General features: G+C 43.8%; 1 protein-coding gene across 1 annotated transcript; it reads right to left on the bottom strand.

Annotated features, from left to right (window-relative positions):
• Positions 1 to 5,991: 5,991 nt before the first annotated feature.
• On the bottom strand, positions 5,992 to 24,815 carry ISX (intestine specific homeobox). The gene is made up of 4 exons (XM_081211038.1): positions 23,459 to 24,815; positions 12,822 to 12,973; positions 8,646 to 8,762; positions 5,992 to 7,745 (listed from the first exon to the last, which is right to left on the bottom strand). Exons 1-4 carry the CDS (start codon positions 23,643 to 23,645, stop codon positions 7,506 to 7,508), a joined length of 696 nt encoding a protein of 231 aa, XP_081067164.1. The 5' UTR covers positions 23,646 to 24,815; the 3' UTR covers positions 5,992 to 7,505.
• Between the last annotated feature and the right edge of the window lie 607 nt (positions 24,816 to 25,422).

Raw genomic sequence — 25,422 nt, 5'->3', positions numbered from 1 at the left:
GCTCAGCAGAATTCATTGGACAGTACTTCCCAGTTATGACTTCCACAAAATCTTCTGGACATATTGGAAAAGTCTCTCTGGAGGGAATGGAAATTACAGTGAGTCATACTAGGGACACAGACCATCAGGACTGTCTGGGCAAGCCTCATTGAGATGAACTCTGGTACTCTTTGACAGCTCCCATTCATTTCAATTGGGGTTTGCCTGAGCTAGAGTCCATATAGGTGGAACCACTTATTTTAGTTTCTCCCCCATCTGCCTCCCTGTTGAGTCCTACAAAAGCAACACACTGAGGCTAAGTTGGAACAAGCTGACAGGCAGCGCCACTGTTTGGACTGGTTGTGGGTTAGAGGACATAATGGAGTTGGTGGGATATTCCCACCCCCTACTGGAAACCATAGGAGGTGAGACTGCTCTTGTGGTCGCATCCTGCTTGTGGTTTCCCCAGAGAAATATGGTTGGCCACTGTGAGAATAGGATGTTGTACAAGATGGACCATTGGCCTGATCCAGTAGATCCTTGTTCTTAAGTTCTCATGAGTTATTTGCCTTCCTGGACCACCCTCCACTTTGCCACCAAGACACATTTGCATTCGCCTGCCTCCTCTCCTGCATTTGCCATTTGGTTTGGAGTATGTGTGTGCTGACTGTCCCTCCTCACCACACACACAGGGAATAAATGTAACAAAATAAAATCCCTAAACATTTATTCAAGGTGAGTCTTGAGGCTTAACTTCAGCCAAGGAAGCTACAAAGTTCTAGTCTTTCCTCAGGCAAACACTTTGTCTTCTGTTCTGGGTCAAGCGAGCATATAGCACGTGTTGTACCTTACCTGGATTAGTCTCAGCTGGACTTGCTTCTACAGGATTAACTCTGCAAAAGTGAAGTGCAGAAGTCTGCCTTCTGGCAAGGTGATCTTCCTTTAACTCTGCTACAGGGACTCGGCAAACTTTGAATGTCTAGGACCCAGTACTGATGCTGGCATATTTCTTTTCCTGATCTTGTAAAGATTCATGCTGATGGAAACATCACTGTTAAAATTGATTTGAGTTGTACCCATTAGTGCCACTGGTACATAAAAGCATAAGACGAGCCCTGCTGGATCAAACCAGTGGTCTATCTAGTTCAGCATCCTGTTCTCCCAGTGGCCAAACAGATGCCCGTGGGAAGCCTGGGAGCAGGACTTCAGCGCAACAGCACTCTCCTCTCCTGCGATTCCTAGCAGCTGATATTCAGGGGCATACCACCTCTGGTAATAAGAGAACAGCCTGGTTCTTGGTATGTCAAGGTGCCACTAATGGTACATGTGTGGCCTCAGGCTCACTGATGGGGAAGTGTGTTGCAAAATTGGTCAAGTGCATATTTCATCAAAGGATGGCTGTGTTTTGTTTTGCATGTTGTTTCAGAAAGTACAGATTACCGTATTTTTTGCTCTATAGGACGCACCTTGTTTTAGAGCGGGAGAACAAGGAAAAAAATTCTCTCCTTCTCAGCTCAGCGCCCCTTCAGTGAAGCGGCAGGAGAAATGGAGCCCCTTCCATTTCTCCTCCCGCTTGGCTGAAGGTGCGCTGCACAGCTCTCCCTCTCTGCTGAAGCTGGGAGAGTCTTGCTCTCCCGGCTTCAGCAAAAGGAACTCGAAGCCTGCGGAGCACAGTGGGAACTCATGCTGCGCTCCAAAGGCTTCAGGCAGCTATCCCTAAAGCCTGGCGAGTGAGAGGGGTCGGTGCACACCGACCCCTCTGGCTTTCCAGGCTTCAGCAAAAGCAGCGCAAAGCATCCGAAGCGCGGAGGGAGCACTCCCTCTGCGCTTCGGAGGCTTCGTGTTGCTATCGCTGAAGCCAAGGAGCCTGCATTCGCTCCATAGGATGCACACACATTTCCCCTTAATTTTTGGAGGGGAAAAAGTGCGTCCTATAGAGCGAAAAATACTGTAGGTGACTTTCTCCCCCATCCCGGAGCTGGAACAACTGGCAATTGCAGTAGGATCTTCTTTCTGGTAAGAAATGGGAAGCTTTGTACAACACCCCTTTCGTAATGAACTCGGTGCATCTTTCCTAGCTGGAGGGGACGGGACTTAAGCAATGTCAGTTGAAGATATTCATTAGTCAACTGGTCCTTCTCTGGCTAATGAAAGGGGCCAATATGTCCTCCCTGGCAGACAATGGGGCAGTCTTCCAGTGGTCCTTTAACCTGTGTTGACCTTCAGTGTTGGTCCCTGGGATGTCTGACAATGACATCATTCTCATTTAGCTATCAAGTGATGGCTATTTTAGAGCAGCCTTTCTCAACCTTGGGTCCCCAGATATTATTGTACTGCAACTCCTATCATCTCTGTCCCTCAACCATTCTGGCTGGGGGTGATGTGGTATGGAGTCCAAGAACCTTTGGAGGTCCAGAGCTTCCTGAATGAAACTAAACAAAGTTTGTAAACTCCCCCCTCCCTAATCTGTTGGCTTTAATACCTGCTGCTAAACCGTTAATTCACTGTTGTGTGTAAACCACTTTGAATACTCTTAGTGGAAAAATCCAGAATAAAACCATTTGGGAAACAAAAATATATAATTTCACAAATTAATATCAACCCTTCTGGCTGCTACTTGAGCTCCTGATTCTTCCTTCTGGGCATTACAATGGTGTTGTGCAACATCAAACTCCACATGGTGAATTCAGTGCATCTTCCCTAGCTAGAGAAGATGACCCTTCTAACTCTACAATTCTATGATTCTGTTTGAGCCATGCTGCAACAGAAGACTCTTATCTAATCTGCAAAGTTGTTGTTGTTTTAAATAAATAAATAAAGCAAAATAAAAACAAGATGCCCAAAACTAATTCAGCTAAATGTGAAATTTGATCTGGGAAATTCTCCCTCTGGAGCAATCAGCCTGAAGAAGGAGGGGGAAGAGCTCAGCCTGTGATGATGACAAAATTCAATCAGAGTTGAACTGCCATTGATTGCTTTGATCTGGTTTGTGTTTATCTTTTAATTAAGCTGCTCTAATCCGTTTTTTATTTTTTATGTGCCTTTACCATTTCTCTCCCTGCCCATTCTCCAGTGGCAGTTGTTCTGCTGGCATGACAGAAATGGGCATGTTGGAACAAGGGGGACCACACTGGTTAGGTATTATGATAAAGTGAGAGCTGCAACAAAAACATTGCACTGTACCCCCAGCCTCCATGGGGAGAGTATGCTTATGGTCATGGTCAGGTCTTGTGGAGGTTGGGGGCTAAGGGGAATTTTGTGGGAAATTTGCAGTCAAAACATAATCAGCAAGCACAGTGCTTGTTAAGGTATGAAGGGGCTAAGACCATAGAGCTGTATTTGCTGAGAGGCAGATTCAGACCATAGAAATGCAATTTGGTAGAGTAGGCTCAGTCAGGTTATGTCTCCTCTTCTCCAGAGAGGGAGGAAGTAAAGCTTTTTCTTCCTGTTCTCTCCCCCTCCCTCCCTCTTTCTTTCTTCTTTGAACCATGCAGCTGATCAGATGTGTGAGATTGGCGCTCCAAGCCCAGACTCCATGTTTGAAGATACTATTCTGTGTTTTATGTTTTATGCTCAGTAAGCCAGCATGAGTTTGACCAAACTGCGGGAGGCAGTGGAAGACAGGAGTGCCTGGCGTGCTCTGGTCCATGGGGTCACGAAGAGTCGGACACGACTAAATGACTAAACAACAACAACAACAACAACAACAACAAGCTTTTACCTGAAAGGAACTTTGATGTAGCATTGATTGATGCAGTGAATGAGACCTTGCATTGTGTAAGTAAAGGAATTTAAATTTACTTTATGCTGTAGTCTAGTCACAGAGAGACAATATGGTGAGGAGCAAAAAAGACTTGTTTGATCCCTGTAAAAGGCAACCAGACAACCCCACACTGCTGTAAGGCTGTGTTAATATGCTATGTGGTGCTATGTTGCTTCTACCCCAAATCTCCACCCAGGTAGCAAAGTACTCTTGTCCCATGCCTCAGAGGACTAGGCCAGCTGGGGGGGGGGGTCCAGGGACTAGCTACTTTGTTTGCGTGAAAACTTTATTCCAACAAGACTTCCACTTCAGGCCTCAGACAAGCTCTGCATGTGGCTGTCTCCACCGTTCCCTAAGACTTGTGCTTCATTAGCAAAGGGACCGTTGCCTAAACTGGAAGGGGATGATTTGAGTTGTAGTCCAATAGCATCTGGGAACTCATAGTTGAAGATCATGTGATCAGCCTGTTTGCTGATCAATAGGATGTGGATATAGTTCTCCATTTGAAAGGAGATTAGGAAACACAGATTTTTATTTTATTTGTTAAATCTGGCAGATGGGCCACAGTTGTCCTGTTAATACAAACAGCAAGAGACATTTGGGTGAGAGGTCATCAAAGCCATTGTTGGACCAGAGTGGACAATCAACAGCCAACAAGGAAGCAATTGTTGAAAGTCCCAAACAATGTTTTCTGCACCAGACATAAATAAAGGAACACTCAAAAGATGGAAAAAAATGTTTCCTGGAGCGAAAGAGACAGATAAGGGGGCAGGTGTAGGGTTGTTAAATTGCCTTTTCTTATTGTACTGGGAGCCATTAAAAATAGCCAGGCCATTTCAGCTACTGAAAGTTTTTAAGACCTTTGAAGAATAATAAAGCTTTAGGCTTAGGAGGCTGCGAGTAGCAGTGCCTACATTTAATGATTGAATAAACTTGACACTGATGACATGGCAGAGGCACTGGAAACAATGATGAGAAATGAGATGATAGAAGGCTTGGCAAAACAGAGATGAGGCGCAGTCACCGAAGATCCCAAGCAGAAGGGCCCCGTCTAATCAACAGGCTTTGATTCTTTTAATAGATCACTGGGGTAGCTGGAAAGACCGCAACACAAACCCACTTAAATTAGCATTCCCGAGGACCATGCCCAGGGCTTCTAGCCAGCATTTCACTGCCATTGTTGCTATTCCATGGGGGCAGGGAACATTTTCTCCTTGAAATTTTTATGAAAACAAGAACCAGAGCGATAAATTCTTTGCAACTTTTCAGAGGTGGGAATGTTATTAGAGCTGATAAAAAATCTATTTGAGTTCCCCTTTAAAGTGTTTAATCTGAAATCCCCTGAAGATTCAACACTGGACTCATATTTGATCATTTAAATGAAAAGAGCCTGCAGGTTGCTCCACTATTTCCCCCTCTCAGGAAAAAAATATGTGTGTGTGTGTGTGGCGCACGCGCGCACACACAAAACTATTGAAGAGATGGACTGAAATATGTGGAAAGTCTCTTCCTGCACTTTACATCTGGGGAGGCATCAAGAGGCCTCTCAGTCTTTGGAGACTATCCTGCATGCTGGGGACACACAATTCTGAACCACCTCAAATTCTGCAACCAAAATCCTCACATTTTGCATTCAGAATGCATGACTGAAATCTGGACAATCTGCATAGATTTCTTTAACCACACTCATTTCATTTATCCCTGTTGCAGAATCTGAGTGCTTTTAAGAGACTGGAAGCTCTTTGTGTGTGTCAGACATTATTATGTTGCTAGACATAGTCCAAAATCCATGTTCTCATGAATATTTTGCTACAAAAATCAGAAAGAGTGTTTTGTAAAATGTGCTTCATGTAATATGAGATAATAAAGTACAGCAATTTTAATCAAAATCTAAGAGGTAGTTAATCTGAGTAGTTAGTTAATATTATTTTTAAAATTATGGTGATCCGTTGCTGAGTAAACCCTACTGAAGAAGATAACAGTGGTTACCCAAACCTCATTTCTGGTTGTAAAGGGGCGCCCATATCAGTTCAAGCTTCAGGGCCCTGAAAACGCATTCCTATTTCTGTCAATTACATCGAGTTCTTCTTATGCTATTAGCCTGTGGTATTTGTGCCACCTGGGGAACCTCACTTTTGCGTACCTGGCCCGATTGGCATGGGGCAGCTTTCTATTTTCCTGTAAAAGCACACAGGAATTCTGGGAGAATTCAAAATCGCTCTGCCTCCAACATGGCTCCTTCTGGTTTTGTTCTTTGGTGGTTCACTGATCCTCAGCACTGGAGAAACCCCAACAACACAAAAAGCCATTTCCTTGTATAAAGATTTTAATCATTTAAAGACACTCCTTAATGCAACAGGGCAAGCCATCCAGTATTTCATCCAATATAATTCTGTCTCGCCCTCCATCTATCAATCTCTCTCCCCCTCCATCTATTAATCTATAAGCCATTATTTCAGGTTCAAAATACAATAAAGCAAACACCCTCATCCCTCACTTCACAGAAATAAGGTTATTCAAAAGCTACCTTGGTGTTTTTATCCCTTCTCTTGAACGTACATTTTACCCCACCAAGCACAACTAACACAAAGTGTGCAAGGCAAAGAATCCAACAGCCTTATCCTTTAGACCAGCCTTTCTCAACCTTGGGTCCCCAGATGTTGTTGAACTACAACTCCCATCATCCCTAGCTAGCAAGGCCAGAGCTCAGGGATGATTGGAGTTGTAGTCCAACAACATCTGGGGACCCAAGTTTGAGAAACACTGCTTTAGATTGTCCAGTTTGATCAACGGAATAATAGCGCTTTTCCCGAAGAGGGAAGGTGATTCCACACCTCCAGCACTGACCAATAAAATCTCATCATCCCAGGCCACTTTTGCAACAGTGTTATCCATCAGTTTTAGGGCTGTGTAAAGCCTCAACTCTCCAACAGACATTGCAATGCAATATCAATTTGGTATATTAACCCCACACCTAGAAAGTGATATTTTTTCCAAGCAGAGTCCTTCAATGGAGGGAGTGTTGGCTTTCTTCTATAATTGCTTCTCATTTAGGTCAAGCAGCATTCATTCTTCAAGGTCAACGAGAAGCATTTTAGCTTTGTATTAAGCTGAATTCTCCTCCAGCAATTATCGGTATTACATTTGCATCTCTTCATTCTTCTGTGGAGCTCCAGGTGACGCATATGGTTTCTCCCTCTTTCATCCTCACCGGTGTGAAGTAGGTGAGGCTGAGAGATGGGGAAGGGTTGCAACTCAGCAGTGGACCATTTTTCTTGCATGCAGAACAAGGGTGCCAACTTATATAAAATATTGGACTGGCCCAGGTAAGCCTCACTTAATTGATCACAAGATGTGGCACACACACCATTTGAATGCTAAAGCCCATCAGCTTTGGGAACCCTGGTCCCCTCGAATATTTTATGGGAGGGGCGAAGAGGCCTCAGCCCCTAGGAGTTGGCTCCTATGATGCAGAAGGTCCCATGTTCAGTTTCTGGTATCTCCTGGCACGTCTGAGAGGGACTTCTCTTTGAAACCCAGGAGAGCCACTGCCTGTCAGTGTAATACTAAGCTAGGTCGACCTTTGAGTCTGTAAAAAGCAACTACCTATGTTCTTCTAGCAATCAATTCAAGACCACCTAGCCACTTTTGTAGCCACTTGGGGATCTGAATTCAGCAGGTTTCCCTGGTGTAAGTCCACCACAACAGGCTAGTTCAATGATGATGCTACAAAGCACAGTAGCTCTTCCTTCCTCATCCTCTTCTATGTGAAATTGCCACCAATATGCCTCCATTCTGGTTTCAAGGACAGAGGTGGGAGGCTGTACTGAGGGAGGTAGTCAAAGAGTAGATAAGGCTTTGAGAACATCATTGGATCCGTGCGCAGCAGGGCACAGGGCGCCATGTCTGGTAACCAGGAAGATGAGGAATGCTCTTGGATCAAGGAGTACTGCCATGGGTGGGGGCCTATGTCACAACGGCTGCATGGCACTCGGCAGGGACCCTGTCATAAGACAGAGAGAAAGAGAATCTTAGGCACACTAATGCAGGCTTTTAGCCGGGTGCAATTTATGAGCAACACACGACTTGCCTTATCAATTCCCTTCAGTGTTTAGCAATAAAAAAGCAACAAAGTTTCAGAGAGTACCTCTAAATGGAGTCCTTAAAATATAGTGACAGGCAATCAGTAAGGGAGAAAAGAAATCATTTTGTTCTGGTGATTGCAAGGGTTTGTGTGGGCGGAGGACGGGACAGAAATATTGTTTGCCAACCAAATAACTCTTTCAGGCTGCAGCCCTGTACAGGGGCTCAGTGGGACTTACTTCTGAGTAGACAATAATAGAACTGCACTGTCAGACAGTTCCAGCCTTTGCAGAACATGTAAATCCAGGGTTTAGAATGTGTTGGGATTAGAACAGAAAAAGCAGCTGTGTAGAGATGAAGTTTTGAAGTAATCAAAACCATGGTTTGCAAACACAGCTCAGACTATTGTTTCAGTTTCTGGTTTGTATTAGCCATGGTCTGTAGACATTAAACTCTGAGCTCCATAGAGATGGGGTTGGAGGGTGAAGAAAGGAATGTATTTTTTTGAGGTTTGTAGGCCAGAATAGATAACAAGGTCTGAGTTTATGGTATTTCAGTGTGCTAGACTCTTGGATGCCTCTCTGTGTAAGGCTATTACTGTTAAGTCTATTTGTGATTTTACACAAACACCCACAAAGGCTATGCAAAACTATGACAAGTAGTGCCTAACACAAAACTGTTAATCAGAAACATTTCAGGGTGTTTATTACCTGCTTTTTCAAGGTTCAGTATTTGTCCTTAATTAGTACAATTTATACGTACAAAAAGTCTCAGTTTAACAAGGTCGGTCCTCCCTTTACAGATGGTCATTTATACTCACTACTGTCTCTGCCTTTGGAGCTGGGATAAAATCAACCTCAGTTAGATGCTGAAGACCACAAAAATTGCCAAATCTTTCATGCTTCCTCCACTTTGCCCGCTGATTCTGAAACCAGATCTGGGGGGGGGGGATAAGAAATGAAATCAACCAAAAATATATTAGAAGGAATAAATGTACCCGCAACTGAGTTGTTTCTGGTAAAATATAAGAACTAAATGGATTTTAATTTGAACACCTGTGGTCGCCATGGTGGCTCTCCCCATTGGAAATGACATCTTTTAGAAAACTTAACATGAAAAGGGAATGGGCAACCTATAAAGAGCTGTTAACTGAAGTTGAAAATCAACTGAAACTGAAAAAAATTTGATCATATGATAAAAGATACATATTAATGGACTGGTAACAATATCACTAACTAAGTGATATATTTAGGAATGACAAAGGGATGGGTTTCAAGGTTCAAGAAAGATCTAATGGAAAGCAATGAGAAATTATTATCAAAATGTATAAACTACTGTTAGAATGGGATACTAAGGATGAAGAAGTCAAATCAGTAATGATACACTGGGCAAAAGATATTGGGTATAATATACAACTTAACTCATGGGAAAAGTTGTGGAAGGAGGATTTAAAATTCACGGCTTGTACGCTGAAATAAAACTATATGAAAATGATGTACTGTTGGTTTTTGACTCCTATAAGACTAGCAAAAATATATAAAAAACATTTCCAACTTATGCTGGAAATGTAAGGGAAAAGAAGGCACATTCTACCACATGTGGTGGACAAGCAAAATAGCAAAAGAATTCTGGGAAATGATATATATTGAATTGAAAAAAATGTTCAAGACAACCTTTGTCAAAAAACCAGAAGCTTTCTTATTGGGAATAATAGGAGATGAAATACCAAAGGACTTGAAAAGACTGTTTATGTATGCGATGACAGCCACAAGAATGCTTTTCGCCCAGAAATGGAAGGAAGAGAAAGTCCCAACCAAAGAAAAATGGATAATCAAGATGATGGACTATGGTGAAATGGCAAAAATGACTGTGAAGTTCAGACACCAAGATGATAAGAAATTTAGCAAAGAGTATAAAGGAATAATTTATAGAGTACCTTAAAGAGCACTGTAGATATTTAAAAACGTTAGCAGGATTGTTATAACACTTACAATGTAATAAGACTAAAGTTAAAAATGGATACAAAATGGATCTGAAAAATATGATTTGATGCAATAGACAGAACAGATAAATATTGGAAACGGGGGGGGGGTGGAGAGAAGTAGAGGGATTCAAGTAATCTCAGCTGTGGAAAAATTGAAAATGATTTAAATGTATAAGAACATTGTTAAAAAACAAACAACAAAATATTTTAAAAAGAAAGAAATTAATTTGAACACCTGTGGAATTACAAATGGCGAAGACTGCTGGAAGGACTAGTGAGGAACCCAAATTTAGGTGGATTTGTAGCTGGTTGACTGGCTAGCTGAGATTTCTCCATTGTAGGTAGTTGGGGCAGATGATCCTCAGTGTCCCTTCCAACTCTACAATTCATTGATTCTGTGATTCTGTGACATCTTATGGAAATTCAACCCTGCAGATTCACTGAGGCCAAGATGCAAATGATATTTTTTTGGGTTTCATTCTTTTGATTGGCAATGAGCTGAGAATAAGTGTACACTTCTTGACAATGAATATATGCACATGATATTCACATCTGAAGGCTCTCCATTCTCTCCCCCCCCACTATGAAACCCTTGTGTAGGGGGGGAAAGCCTTGCCTGTGAAATGGCTCTTAGATATGATCATTTAAACAAGATGGAGAGATGTGTCTTCTCATCTAATCTAAGAATTTAAATTCAAAAACAAGTTTCGCTCTTGCTTTGCTGGGGGCTGCTTTGAAGAACTGCCTCGGGAAAATTGGGTTTGGAGTAAGCAATGAACTGTTTGCTGATTTTTACGAGCCATTCTGATAGTGTGCCAAGGTGGGTTTGTTTATCTCTACCTGAAAGTGGGACATGCTGGGGCTACTCTGGTCAGAACATTACCTTTTATCAAGCACATGGCTTTGCAACTGAATACAAGCTCAAATATAATGAATGCAGCTACAAACGCAGGGCACTGGAGATTGCTTACCGGGAAAGTTATTTCCCAATAAAACTCACATGGTGATGAGAACAGGGCTTTGCCACTAAAAAGAAGAATCACGACACAAATGTTTATGGTGAGCAGGTTATAGTCATTGAAATATAACAATCTAGCATTTCTCTAAGTGAGCAGTCCCACCCACTGGAGGGTGGGCACTAAGAGGCAAGGGGGGGGGGATGCTGCTGGAGGCGTCAATTGATTTTCAAACTTTGAAAAGCTAGTATCATTGGCTCATCCATTTTGTTGAATTACTTAAATAGTTTTGATTGGATTTTGAATAAATATGCAATGAATAGTTACTGTTGTGAATTTTATGGTGTTATTACCTTCCTTAGTGCAGTGTTTCCCAACCTTTTTTGGGCAAAGGCACACTTGTTTCATGAAAAAAATCTCGAGGCACACCACCATTACAGCCCCGTGACGTCAGCGCGCAGCGTCACGCCGGGAGGGACATGAATTGCTAGCAAATTACATAATCACCTCCTTGAGGGCTGGCTCATCTTCTCCGAAGGCAGAACCCCATTAATTAACAGGACAGACTCACACCATAGCCAAGACGAGGGGGGAAAACCTCAGTCATGCACAGTCATGCACATGTGGGGGCTAAATGAGGACGAAGACCGGGCAGAGAGCAGGGTTCAAATCACCCCACCTGGCCAGGACAATCCCTGGGTGCTCCCTTGGGCCACTCGCCTGACCCACCTCGCAGGGCTGTTGTTGCGAGGATAACACGGGGAGAACCACGCACGCCCCCGGGAGCTCCTTGGAGGAGAAAGCGGGCGATGAATGCAATGCACGAAATATATGAGAGGCGACCAGGTTTTGCAGGTGAGGGGCCCCCGCCAGCCTCCGCTTCCAACACCCGGCGCAACGACGCCGAAGTTTCCCCCCGGGCTCGGCTCGGGGAGCAGCGCTGCTCCCCCCCGGCTCCCCTTCGCCCTCCCGGCTCTCTCTGCCGCCCACTGGGGACCCCCCTCACCTGCCAAGTCCGGAGCGCCGGTGGAAGTTGCATGCATGCATGCAGGGCGCCGCGTTGCCATTGCATTGCACTGCACTCCATGCAACGCCTGCACGCATGCATTGCCTTGCACGCCCGCCAAGGGGTCTCCCCGCGGTCCGATGCGTCCCCTCCGGCGCGGATGCAGCATTGCAAAAATTAAAACCCCCCGACGCAGCCCTACCTGGGGGGCAGCCTCCGCCTCCGCCGCTCCGCCTCCGCGGGGATCCCCGGGCTCCATCCTGCCGCCCGATCTCCACGGGGGCGCAGGCAGGCTGCGCAGGGTCTGCGCGGAAGAGCCCCTGCCCGCCCGGCTGCCGCCGTTGCGCTCATTCCATGGCCGGGAGAAGAGCGCTTCAAACAAAATGCCCGGCCCGCCAGGCCACGCTGGGAAACGTAGTTCGCGCACCCCGCGCGGGCGCGGAGCCCAAGGGCGAGGGGACTACGGATCCCGGCAGCCCCCGCGCCGGGGACGGAGGGGGAGAGGCCGGGTGCAGGGATGGAGGGACGGGTGGGCGAGCGAGTGAGTGAGTGGCAGCCGCCAAGCCTTGGCCGAGAGCCAGGAAGGGTCTCCCCGGAGGAGGAGGAGGGAGGTGCAGATCGGGAGGGAGGGAGGGAACCCCAGGGGTCATCTAGTGACGGTGCCCCAATCGAAAATTTGACTTAAAAAAAAATATCTTTCGAATTTTTTAATTTTTCCCGCGGCACACCAGGCAACATCTCGCGGCACACTAGTGTGCCACGGAACAGTGGTTGGGAAACACTGCCTTAGTGGGCCATGCAAACCAATTTTCTGAATAATGCTTTTTATAGGGGGCACTGGGAGTGAATTGATGGAACCAAGGGTCTGGTGGGAACCAACCTAATTAAAACAGATTGCCCGTTCCAATATATCCAGGCACGTGGGTTGTAATGAATGGGAGGATTCTATCCCACCCATTTCCTGAGCATATTTACAGCCACACACTTTAGTTTCCTTCAGGCAGCAAAATGTATTGGACTGACCCTACATCAGAGGGACAAATAATTTACCTGGATCCTGGCTTCTGGAAGATTGATCTTTGCTGCTAGCTGGTTGCGGATGTTAACATCTGGGTAGTGTGTAATGTGGAAGATCCTCTCTAGTTCTTGAAGCTGCTCTGCTGTGAATGTTGTCCTGATCCTTCGTTTCCCTTTCTTTTCATCTGTACAAACAGAGGAATAGGTATTTTAGGGGATTATCTTTATAAGACAGGGACGTGTTTGAAGTTGATCTAGGGGGCAGCGGCGGAGGAAGCCACTCGGGTGTCTAGGGTGGCACAAGCCACCCATGGGGCAGGGCACACCGCGGGGCCTTCAGAGTTTGCCTGCCTCCTCCCATTCAGTCGCCCTACAGCTGAGGTGGAGGCAGTGGGTGGACCATTTGGGCAGCACAGAGCCTGTGTGCGCCCAAGCCACCGCATCTCTGCCAGGAGAGACGCATGGCTCAGGCATTTTGTCAACCTCATCAGTGGTGACACCCAGGGTGGCCCACACCCACTTCACCCCCCTTCCTCCGCTCCTGCTGGGGGGGGCACCCTTCTCTAGAAAAGCAACAAACCACTAAATTCTGATTAAGGGGGGAAAAAGAGTATGGTTGGTTTCCTTTTTGAGAGGAGTGGGATTAATCCAATTATGGCCCAAAATAAAAAGTATAGATAGGACCCGTCCCCCCCCATCTTACAGTTGTCCAGCACAAAAAGACCCAGGATCTGTCTGCCTATAATTTGGCAAACTTTACCCAACCTGGAGGGGCTACTGTGCCTACAAACTTTAACCCCTTCTGTCAAAAGGATATTGATTTTTCAATAGTGGAGGGGTGGGGGACAAAGAAGACTCAGACCCCCGAAGTGAACTAGTCAGCCTCTGAATTGATGCAGGGGACTGAGTCTCCTTAAGCTTAGAGATGTTTATTACACACTTGAAAAGCTGCTCCCAAGCAAAACCAGGCTGATTTACACATGATCAAATCAAGCCAAGTCTTGTGGCTATTACACAATTCTACCAAGCACATCTCATTGGCTGTTTTTTTTTTTTGAAAGACCAAACACATACGCATCACACTCCTTTCCAAGTAATTCATGTGTCACAACAAATCACAACAGGCTACTGAGGATGGCTAGGCTGAGATATAAAGCCTTGTTTGCAAGTGCTATATGTGAAGGCTTGATTAGGACCAAGTCTACCGTTCCTGTCCATATTGCCCTTTCCACCAACCCTGCCCCTAACAAGTGGGCACTGAGTAGAGATGCCTGCAAAGTGGCATCTAATAATGAGCAGTTGCTCACATGTAGGTGGTCAGTCACAGTCTCAACCACATATTAGGCACACTTTTATCACCTATTATGTTTAGCCTCAGCCACCTTATTACTAAACAACACAATCTTATAGCTGTAGCATTACAGCAAGTAGCAGGATACACATGGTTGGTGGGGGTAATGCTGAAGGGAATATATTCTGAGACGACAATCTTACAAGCTCAGTTTTCAGTGTGGCTGCAAGTTAGGCAGAAGTATAAGCATCCATCGTAATGAATACTGTCATCACAGGCTCATCTCAGAAGGAAGGGTCAGATTGATTGAATGAATGAAGCTTATGTACCAGAAAGTTCCATCTCAAACCCTTGGACCTTTAAGTAGCGTATCAAAATACAGCTCATTAGATGCATCTCTTGAAGTTGCCTCAAGGAACAAGTGCCAGTCACACTAAGTCTCGCGGACACTATGAGGGCAGTGATCAGAGATAAGCAAACATTTCCTTAGATGTGCATTAAAGACAGGAGTCCTGTAAATTTCAATCTTGTTGAAACAAGTTGTTTTAGAAAAAAGTTCTGTTCAGTTTTTAACAAAAATCTATATGAGCTAGAAACTATAGGGGTCAAGAATGTTTTGCCACTTGAGGCAAAGCAGAAAATAGCACTCTCGCCTGCTCCTCTGCCCCCACCACTGCTGCCTGAGGTGACTGGAGGCAGCCCAGGAAGGCCAGGACATGCTGGAGGTGGTGGGGGACAAGTGAAGGAGATGGTGACTAGTATGCTGCTGCCCCCCAGATCTGCCACCCCTCTCAGCTGTCCCCAACCTGAGACATTCATCCTGATTTGCCTGTATGGTGTTTCTTAAGGAAATCAGCCCTGAGTGCTCACTGGAAGGACAGATCGTGAAGCTGAGGCTCCAATACTTTGGCCACCTCATGAGAAGAGAAGACTCCCTGGAAAAGACTCTGATGTTGGGAAAGATGGAGGGCACAAGGAGAAGGGGACGACAGAGGACGAGATGGTTGGATAGTGTTCTCGAAGCTACAAACATGAGTCTGACCAAGCTGAGGGAGGCAGTGGAAGACAGGGGTGCCTGGCGTGCTCTGGTCCGTGGGGCCATGAAGAGTCGGACATGACTAAACGACTAAACAACAACAACATGCTGCTGCCCCCCAGATCTGTCACCCCTCTCAGCTGTCCTCAACCTGAGACATTCACCCTGATTTGCCTGTATGGTGTTTATAGGTATCCTCATCAACCAGTCATTTATCCCACATTTTTTTAAATCTGTTAACCCACCACTTTCCTAATCACAAAGTATTTTTTTATAAAGTAGATCTGTTTCACCAGAGTGCTTTAATCTACTTCAGTTGCACAAACCTACATTTTCAGCATTTTCCACAGAATACTGACAGTGGCCATTGTCTGGAGAACAGATTGGCCCTTGAGAGTACAGATGTTTGCTGCCTTGGGTGTACCACTGCAGATGCCTCTAAAGAACACTGTTGTTAATATTAAGGTAATGTAGGTCTTGCTGCTTCCTGCACTTGGTGTGACAAGCTGTTTACTGAAAAGCTCGTTGCATATGGACAACAACACACAGAGTTTTTGAGTGCCAGTCCTGTTGAGAGCATTTTTTTCAAAGCTGGAACTCATCAAATTAAAAGAATAAAATAACCTGAGGTCAGCTGTGGACCAACAGAGTCTGAGTAGACTGGCTTTGATTTCAGCTCTAAATGAAATTGCTGCTGATATAGTTACAGTCTGCTAATCAAGAACTCGCCAGTAGGAAAGTGAGATGGTGCATTTTTGATTAAACTTAATAATTCTGTTTATGTTTCAGAGAGAGAGAGAGAGAGAGAGAGAGAGAGAGAGAGAGAGAGAGAGAGATATTTGGGCGTGGGGAGAGGAAGGGGAAGAAAGAAGAGGCACGTCTATGTTAGCATTCACCCCCACAAGGTGAAATTTTCTCTGACTGCAGCTCCGAATATTTGTAAGTGCCTTTGGGATTTCAACTTCGGAGATCCCACAGCAAACAACAGCGCTCAAAATTACAGTCTAATAAAGAATGTGGGAGGAAGATATAAGGCTAGAGAATGTTGAGCGTAACGCCAGATTTACAAATTTGGCTACAGAATCCCTGGGGAAATAAGACACCATTTCTTTTTTGAAATGTTTCCATATGCAAAAGCTTGGGATGTTCAAATGCATTTTTTAAAAGCTGCAGGGAAGTCATTCAGAATAAAAGCTTAAGTGGTTTAGGAGTGCAGTTCCTTTCCCTGAATGTAGCTCCTGAAACCTCTTGCAAGAGTCCCCATGCTTTCATGGAACAAAGAGCAACCTTAGCATGCTGGAGTATTTCAAATAGGCTCATCAATTCCACACAGCTCTTAGGCTGCAGACAGACTGGTATGAAAGAAAGTGGTCCCTAAGGTAGGGACTTTATCTTGCCCTTGGGACTCTCTCCAGGTCACAATCCTCACTGGTCCTGCTCCATGTCCCCCTCAATTGCTGTTGCTCATTTGCAATGTGTCCTTGAACTGTAGTGATGCCTCTTGCCTGCTTAGATAGATGCCTGTGTGCAAACCTCTGACATTTGCATGGCTAGAATATAGTCTACTGTATAGAGGGAAAAGTAACACCCATTTATCTGCTGTCTTTTATCACTGGCCCTCTCTACCACAGGAAGTCTACCATGGCCCTTGGCTTAGAAAAAGGTCCCCCACTTCTGCCCTGCTATGAGTTATCATATATCTATATATTGTGCTGGTAATGATGATGTTGCTGATGGTGAGGCCAGTTTTAGTGCAATGGTGCACTAAAGCAATGGTGAAGATGACATCAGCTTTGCTTCTTCAAAAAGGTGATCCAAATCACAGCCACTGGTGTCTGAATGGTGTGGCAAGGCTTTTTAAAGTGATGGCCCTTCCATGAAAGTACAGGTCAGCCAGTTCATTAAAAATATAAAAAAAGGATGTAACCATGCTGTGCTTCAGTGAAGCAAACCAAATTTGCTTGTATACATAAGGAGATATGTCTGCTCTGGGGCTTCTTCTCCAAGCTAAAGAGCTTGCTTTCCAATTTAAGAAAGCATGTGGAGAGACGATGAGGCGAGAGTATGGTGCTGTGGCTAATTTTTTTTTATTAAAGGAGCTTCTCACCCCTTATTAAAAGGGACTAGTGTAGTCAGGGAGAATGGTTCTAATTGGGTACATACAAATTGCTCAGGGTACAGCCTTCTGCTACTGAAGCATAGCATTTAGCATCCTGCTGCTATCTGTTGAGGCATTGCAGAAATAGAGCAGCAGGATGCTGGGACGTTTAAAGGCTCCATTTCATTTCTTTCAGCCCAAAACTTTCAGACAAAAAGCTGCCTTTACCCAGACACCAATCATAGATTGCTTAATTATTGGAGAGGAGGGCTGGAACAGACAGTAAGCAGAAGGCCCCAGGCACTAAGAGCAGAGAATCATTCAACAAAAACAAATGAAAACAAAAAAAAACATGAGAAGTGGGAATGGATATTGAGAAGGATTGGGAGCTCTCTGTCTCTTTCTCCCCCCCCCCTTCCCCAACTCCTCCCTTCCTCATGCAAAGCTATGAAATGCTCACCATGTTTTGTGAAGGTCCCTGTTCAGTGTGCTGAAACCAAATGCAGTGTGGAAGAAGATACCTTTGGAGGCCAAACACACCTTGAATTCATTGCCAGCAAGGATGTGCTGGCAACTGGTATGGTTGGAATGGATTTGCCTCTGGCAAATTTACAGCAACTCTCATCCTGGAAAGGATGGGGGCATTTGTAGAGAGGCTTCTGAGATTCCCAGTATTTAATAGTTTTGTGTCCTGCCTCCTGCTCCAGACATGACACCAGAGGCTGTTACTTGAGAGGAAGAGAAGGACTTTTATTAAAGCAAAGTACAATATAGTTGCAACAGCAGCAAGAAAAGCTAATTCTGCCCCAGAGCGCCTACAAACCGGACAGAGGAGTTAACCAAGCTAGGAACACGACCAGAATTCCAAAGTCCAAGGTTAGGCTAAGAAGTTCAAAACTATATGAGAGCAGTGCAGTTGTCCCAACCAGTTCTCACGCCAACCCAGCAAGCTTTATGGCGACACAAGGGAAAGGAATAGCAAGTTCCTCGCAACTTCCCCTCTCCTTTGGAGCAGTGTTGTGCACTGGGCCAAGTGGGAGAGGCCAAATTGAATGGCCAGGGATGAAAGTGACAAAGACTAATCCTACTTGGGGATCTCCGCCCTGAACAAGGGAATCTTGCCCAAGGACTGCACCAAACTTGGGAGCTGTCCCTGGCTCTCCTGAGGATGCAAATATAGTCTTAGAATTCAGGGTTCAGGTCCATTTCACACATCAGATTGCAAAAAAATGCATTTCTTTAAAAAATGCAGATTGTTGTGGAAATGGGGCAAGCATCAGTGAATACATGTGGCATGGGATGGAAATAGACTAATTCAACCTTCCCTAGTTGTTAGGGAGCAAGATTGGGGAAACGATATTGCTCTCATGCCCTGTTGGGGGCTTTTGGCTGTTGTAAGAAACAGAGGGTTGGACTAGGTGAGTCTTTAGTCTGATCCTGCAAGCCCCTTCTTGCATTTAACTAACAGCCTTGTACCTTGTGCTTGGGAATTCCAAGAAACCAAACAATCAGTGCAGTGCTGAAATTTGTGGTTATTATCAGTACAGTTATGAGAAGTTCATTCCACCGTATTGATTCAAGATGGCACCCAACTGTATCCAAACATAGAAGAAAACCTGTTCCTTGATCTCAGCAAATGATATGCAAAATTTGGTTAAAATCAGTGCAGTTTTGAAAAGTCGAGTTTGCTGTCTTGATCAAAATGGCACCCAACATAAACCTGCTCTTTGATCTCAGATGAAAGCCTGCTCCTTGATCTCAGAAACCATCACACAAAATTTGGTTATCCATAGCGAACAGAAATAGTCCATACAGAGCTTGCCCAGGGCAGAAGTCTTGTGAAACTAAAGTTATAAACTAAAAGAAAAAGCAGTTGGTCCCTGACAGGGGGGCCCTGGTCAGCTTAGCCCAATGAGGCCTGGGGATCAGTGTGCCCAGCTGCCCCACACCCTCTGCACAGACCTGGAACAGTCAACTTTCCAAAATATACAGCAGATGATACTGTGTTTTTGAAATAGAACTATAGAATGAAGTTGGATTTATTATAGGTTTCTCTGTCAGACCATTTACAAGCTACCTGTTGCTACCTGTTGCTATCTGTTGTTACTTGTACCTACAAAGCTCTACACATCAATCAGAGGCTCTTGCCTCTTTCAGATCTCTGTCTCAATCAGGTTTCCTGCTCCCTTTCCATTCCTGCAGTGTAATTTTGTCATTACTTCAGTATACCTGGCCTCTGCTCCTTACTGATATAAGATAAAACTCTTGTTAAAACAACAGATAAAAGGCATGCCCTCAATTCTTAGCCAAGGAATAATAAAAAACACACACCAAGAAATCAAATCCTTGGGCTGCAATGACGAGTTCTTAGATCAGCTTGGGAAAAGACCAATAAAACCACAAAAGATGTTAGAGAGGAAATGGTCAACAATGTTATTAATTTATAAAATAGTCCCATAACCCAGTGTCTATTAGCAGAAGCCCTACAGCTGTGATCATAAGTTTACCGAACAGCCTTATAAAATGTGACCTGCATATGTGAAATCCCAGTCAATGCACATTGCTTGGGTTATAGAGGCTGATCTGAGGGGAACTGGCAAGTCAGAGAAAATGTAAGAAGAGTCCTGCTGCATCAGGCCAAGGCTGCATCTAGACAATTGTCCTGTTTTCACAGTGGACAACCAGAACCTTATGGAAAGCCTACAAACAGGACTTGAGTACAGTCTAACTCAGTGGTAAGGTATTGGATAGGAGTCCGAGAGCCAAGCTAATCATTACAGTAAGTTACAGGTTTTTTAAAATTTAATGTGCACTTTAAAAAATGCAAATAGCAGCCACGGGTTCAGATTGCAGTTAGGTGTAGGGGGGAAAGGGCTGGGGAGGAATGTTGAATAGCAGCCATGTTGGGCAGTTAGGTTTGGGAAGGCAGGAGTTCAGGAGATAAAGCTGAACTCTTTCCCTACTTGCTGTGTTCCTGATGAAAATCACCCACCTCCTGCAAATCTCTCATTTTATCCAAATATAATACATCTCACCATAGTGGGGAAAACACCAGGTGACCAATGCGTGCCTGCTCAGTCTGCTGACCAGGTGTTGTTAACTGTGGATGGGTAACTTCAAAGCTCCTTTTATGATTTCTTTAAATCAGACTTGAACTGGACAGCCCCTCAGCAGAGGACACCTTCAAAAATAGAGGACTGTCCTCTGAAAAGTAGGTTGCATGACCACTCTGTAGCTCAGTGGTACAGCATATGTTTTACATAGAAAAGGCTCCAGGTTCAATTCCTGGTATCTCCAGGCAGGACAGACTCATGTCTCAGTTTCCTGAAGACAATTCTGAGCTAGATAGACCAATGGTCTAACTTAGTACAAGACAGCTCCATACCCCAGTTCCAGCTTCTGATCAGATTGGAACCAGTGCTAACAATTTGTGTCTTGCTAGTGATAGATATTTTGAGCACTGCCCTGCCTTGAGATAGTTTCCCTCAGGATGGAAATTCTGTAGATTCTGAACTACCCAGTAACACTGCCACATTCCCAAACTGAGGAAATAAGCCTAGAACCCCTACTTGCATGTGATGATAGGCCTGATGGACTTGAACAGGAGGCCTGCTAGACAAAAGGAAGAAGCGGTGACTCTAAATTGGCCTTCTCGAACCTGGTGACCTCCAGATGTTTTCAGCTACAACTCCCATCATCCCCACTCAGCACTGTCCTAAGAAATCAGGGGTAAAAATGTACTCCGAAAAGCTCTTGCAATGGGTCCTAGTTTTCTATCTGACCCTTCTGACTGACAATACTAAGAAGCCAGTCTCTTCAGTCCCTTTCTAGTCCCATATTTGCATAAGCTTCTAAAACATGAGTAGGAAAATGTTAACTTTCTCTGCACCCTTTAGAATATTCTCTTTGAGGAGAAGGGGGAAGTGGAGCAGGTGAAACACAGAATGTTGGGCGGGGGGAGGTCTTTGGAGCCAGGATGACATTTTACTTTGGTAAATGTAGCATTTGACTTCCAGAAATTGTGACATTTTAGCCTGGCGCAGGCTGAGAGAAATGTTACTAATCGGGAGAGAAATGGCTTTGAGGTTTGTTTCAAATTGCCTTGGCTTCAGCCTTTGCAGCAAGATGTAAGATAGGATGGTTGAATTCACTTCTGGAAGCCTTAGTTCAAAGTAATGACTGAAAAGTCAGACTGAAAGCCAGATGCAAATTTGGGAGCCTAGGAAAAAAAAAAAAGATACAATAGATCTTTTGTTACTGGAGTACTATTTGAAGAAGATTTCTGCTTCATGCAACTCTGCTGAAACTGCTCTCAGGCCATTAGCTGCAAAGGTGATGGTGGAAAGGAAATATACCAGTTAGCCCTGTCTATGGAAGTGACGACTCCACATGTAGGAGAAGGCCCGGGTTTGACTGAATGAGATTTCCCCCTAATGAATTTTTGGACAGTTATTATTATGCTATTTGTTAAATTTGTATACCGCCCTATACCCGCAGGTCTCAGGGCAGTTCACAGGGGGAATTCAATTCAGTCTGCATTTGAAGGCAAATCTATCAATTTCATACTTTCTGAAACAATTTGGGAAGCGAAACATAGCCACCATTTGAAATTCATGCTTATCCGAATTTTGCAATGTAGTTTCCCAACCAATTGGTCAACCAATGTTTACAAAAATGCTTATATTAGGAAAAATGTGCATAAAAATGAACATAGCACAGAAAATAATTTACAAAGTGAATTACATGAGAGAAAGGCACACTAAAATTCCAATAAGGTTCATGAGGATTTTATAATAAAAAAACACCAGAAATCGCTGCAGAAATGTGGAAAGCTGAAGTTAAGATTAGACAAATGAGAAATTTAGAGAATGGAACTTGACAGCTCATTCCATCCCTACTTGGAAGTGTAGGAAATCCCTGATCTGCCTTAAGGCACCTTGTTAACTGCGTGATCTGACTTGGAAGCACACTAACTTTCCCTGAATCAATCTGATTCACATCATAATTTGGGCTGCATAGAGTCAGTGAACACCCTTAATAAATGGTGGAAAATCACAATTGTTGGTGGGTCTCCATCACAGTGGTGGACCTTGGGGTTTCGAATTTCAATAGCGCCCTGTGCAAAGCCAAAATTCGGTGCCCCCTGCCTCTCTCTTTTCATTATAAATAATAGTTGTGATGTATCCTGAGGCATCTCCGAGGCTCTGCACCCCATGGATCCAAACTGGTTGCACTCCCCTAAATCTGTTTCTGTCTGCTACGTGAATAAACTGTGTAAAACAGATATTTCCTTTTGCTATAGGATATGGTGTACGTGTTTTGTGCATGCCTTTTTTTCTACACGGATGAAAGATTTTTTTGCAGCAAAATCATCTCATTTGGAAAAAACAGCTCTAGATTAATCTTGTCATAGATCATAGAAGGATTTGATGTTTAATGTTTTATTATGTTTTTATATATGTTGGAAGCCACCCAGAAGTATACATTCACAACACTAGAAACCACCTCAGGTCTTCCAGTCTTAGTTGCTAATTACACTGTTTCCACTCTGCACAGCCCTCCTAAAGAATTAGCAGTTGCTTGTCTTTGTGTATGTTAGCACAGGGCCTTTTCACTTCCAAGCATCCCATCTCTTTGAAATCTCAGGCTGACAGTTTTGCAATTTTCGTATGGAACAAAGTGGCTTGAAATTTCAAATTTCAATTCATTTCATAGTGTCGGGATGTGATGTCAGGACACCCCTCCCCCGCTCCATTCTTTCCCATTTCACCTGCACTTGTACATATATTGTAGGGTTGCCAGATCAACTATTTAACAAAAAGACCAAAATTTTGGCTTAGTTGTATGAAGTTTGTCAAAGTTCTCAAGTAGAAGGGATGTCATCAATGCGTTTTCATCTTGGAAAAAGCTGCACCTGTTGAACCTCTGCCAAGCGCACTCCTGTTACAGGTGCAACATCTCAGCAGCCCTTGCCAGGCCAACTTATTGGAGTGTTTTGCCGACTGGAGAACACATTTGAATTCCACCCCTCCGCCATCTTGCCCAAAGGGTTATACGTTGGTATCATAAATAAAGTAATTTTGAATGTGAAGCATGATGATATTAAGTCATGAAATAAATTGTGGCTGGTGGCTGTCTTAAGCAATCAAACTTTGGAGTCATGCAAGGGCATAAGAGGATCAAGGGCATAAGAGGATCAAGGCTCATATAAGTTTCATAAACTAGAAGCAGCGGTACTTACTTACCCTTAGCCGTTTCTGAAATTGGCTCTGTTCTGAGGATTTGAGCACCCTCAGCGTGGTTATTGCAGATCGTCGTCGTGCGTAAGCAGACCTCCCTGGATTTTCTTTTTAAGATCTCTTCAATAGAAAAATGTAGGATGGGCCTCTCCCCGTTATCACGTTCCTTTGAGTCACTCATCTTTTTTTCCATTATGAAGGTGGAAACGCAGAGTCGAATTTATATATGATGATATGGAGAATATACTGTGTATACCACACTCTTGCTGTTGTTCATTTTATGCAAGGAAAAGGCAAATAAATGTTGATTTCTCTCTCCTTGCTGACACCTACTCAGACTAATTCAAAAGACGGGAGGAGGAATGAAGCCCACTTTCTCTTTTGGATCCCTGAAATCTGCTACAATATTTAGAAAAAAAATTGAGTCAGAAGTAACAGCATGACAACCAAATAGAAGCAGTGTGTGCAGCCCCACCCCTATCAAAACAACGCCCCCACATTTAAATTTCTAAGCCTCTTCATACATCCACTCTCATTGTAATCCCAAGAGGAGTGTTCTTCTTAACAGATTCAAGATCTTGTTAGAAAGACCCACTAAAGAGAAGCTTAATGTAAGAAAGAATTTAGAAATGATTACTTTCCTTTTTATTCTTTCCAAGGAGACCAATGAACAAGAACCAGCACATTCTTTTTCAACCAATAGGCGGTATGGCACTTGAAAAAGCAATTGGACTAAATATAATTTTCTTCAAGGTTATTTGGGAAGTCTTTGAAAGTCTTGAGCATAAATAAACAAGCTTCTTGGGACCTTCATACTATTTATCCTTTCTGAAATGATTTGGGAATTTTATCTTCCGTCAAGTTTTACAACTCGGCAAAAAGTCCCAAAACTGCTGCTTTGCAAAAAGCTTTTGCCAAAATGGCAATAACGGAAAATAAATATATACAAAGATTTCTAGAATGCCTGAGCAAATGGAAGAGTCATTTCCCCTGCTGTTAATACTTCGACAGATCTTGCTTGAAAAACATCCCAAAGGTTAGAGATTCCTTTCCATGTAAGCTCCACGAGGAAGAACTTCAGAGGCTCATCTTCCTCTTCCACTCCTTTGGATTTCTCTTGTTGTTTTTAACACATTTAAATGAAATTTTGTACATTCCGCTAAGATTCCGCCCCCCCCCCCATGAAAGTCAACTCCCTTTTTGGTCGGCTCTTCCCTTTGGTTCCTTTCATTATCTTTATCCCACAATTGTACTGACAGACCATTCTTACTTGTCCAATTACCTGATATCCCATCATATGATTCTTTGTATAGCTTAGGCTGAAATTACTGTGTAACCAAGGTGGCAATAAAACTCACCTGACAAGATGAAAGACTTCTGGCTTTTTCCAAGGGCTGCTAAAGTTAGCTGCCCAGGGACAGAAATTATGGTGAAACACCAGCATGTCAGGCAGAATAAAATGTGTATATTTAATTAATCTAACATCACCATCCCATGCTTTGGGTGGATTTTATTCATAGAGAAGAATGCACAGGTTTTTAGCCTGACAATGCAGTCCTGTGCATGTCTATTTATAAGTAAACCCCATTCATTCCAATGAGGCTTAGTCCTGACCTGAATAAGTGGGCATAGGATTTCAGCCTGAATGTACTAATCAAAGTTCTACTCTACAAAGCAAGATAGGCTATTGACTATCTTTCAGACTGATAACTAAAGTAGCACCAATCCTTTATCAGTTCTTTGCAGATAACTTCATTTGGAATTTTATGTTTTAACTAATCTTATAAGCCTCCTCACATAATAGCATAATCTTATGCATGTTTACCCAGAATTCAATGAGGGCTACTTACGAGTAAGTGTCTATAGTATTGCAGCCTGGGAGCACAATGAATCACCATCATCATCCAAGAAGAGGCAATTTAGGTCAAAAGGCAGGATTTAAATAGTGTTAATAAAGCCAGGCAGACCCA

This window comes from Podarcis bocagei, assembly GCF_964188305.1.
Source record: "Podarcis bocagei genome assembly, chromosome: 10".
In the NCBI taxonomy this organism is placed as follows: Eukaryota; Metazoa; Chordata; class Lepidosauria; order Squamata; family Lacertidae; genus Podarcis; species Podarcis bocagei.
This window is presented reverse-complemented; position numbering and strand designations above follow the sequence as displayed.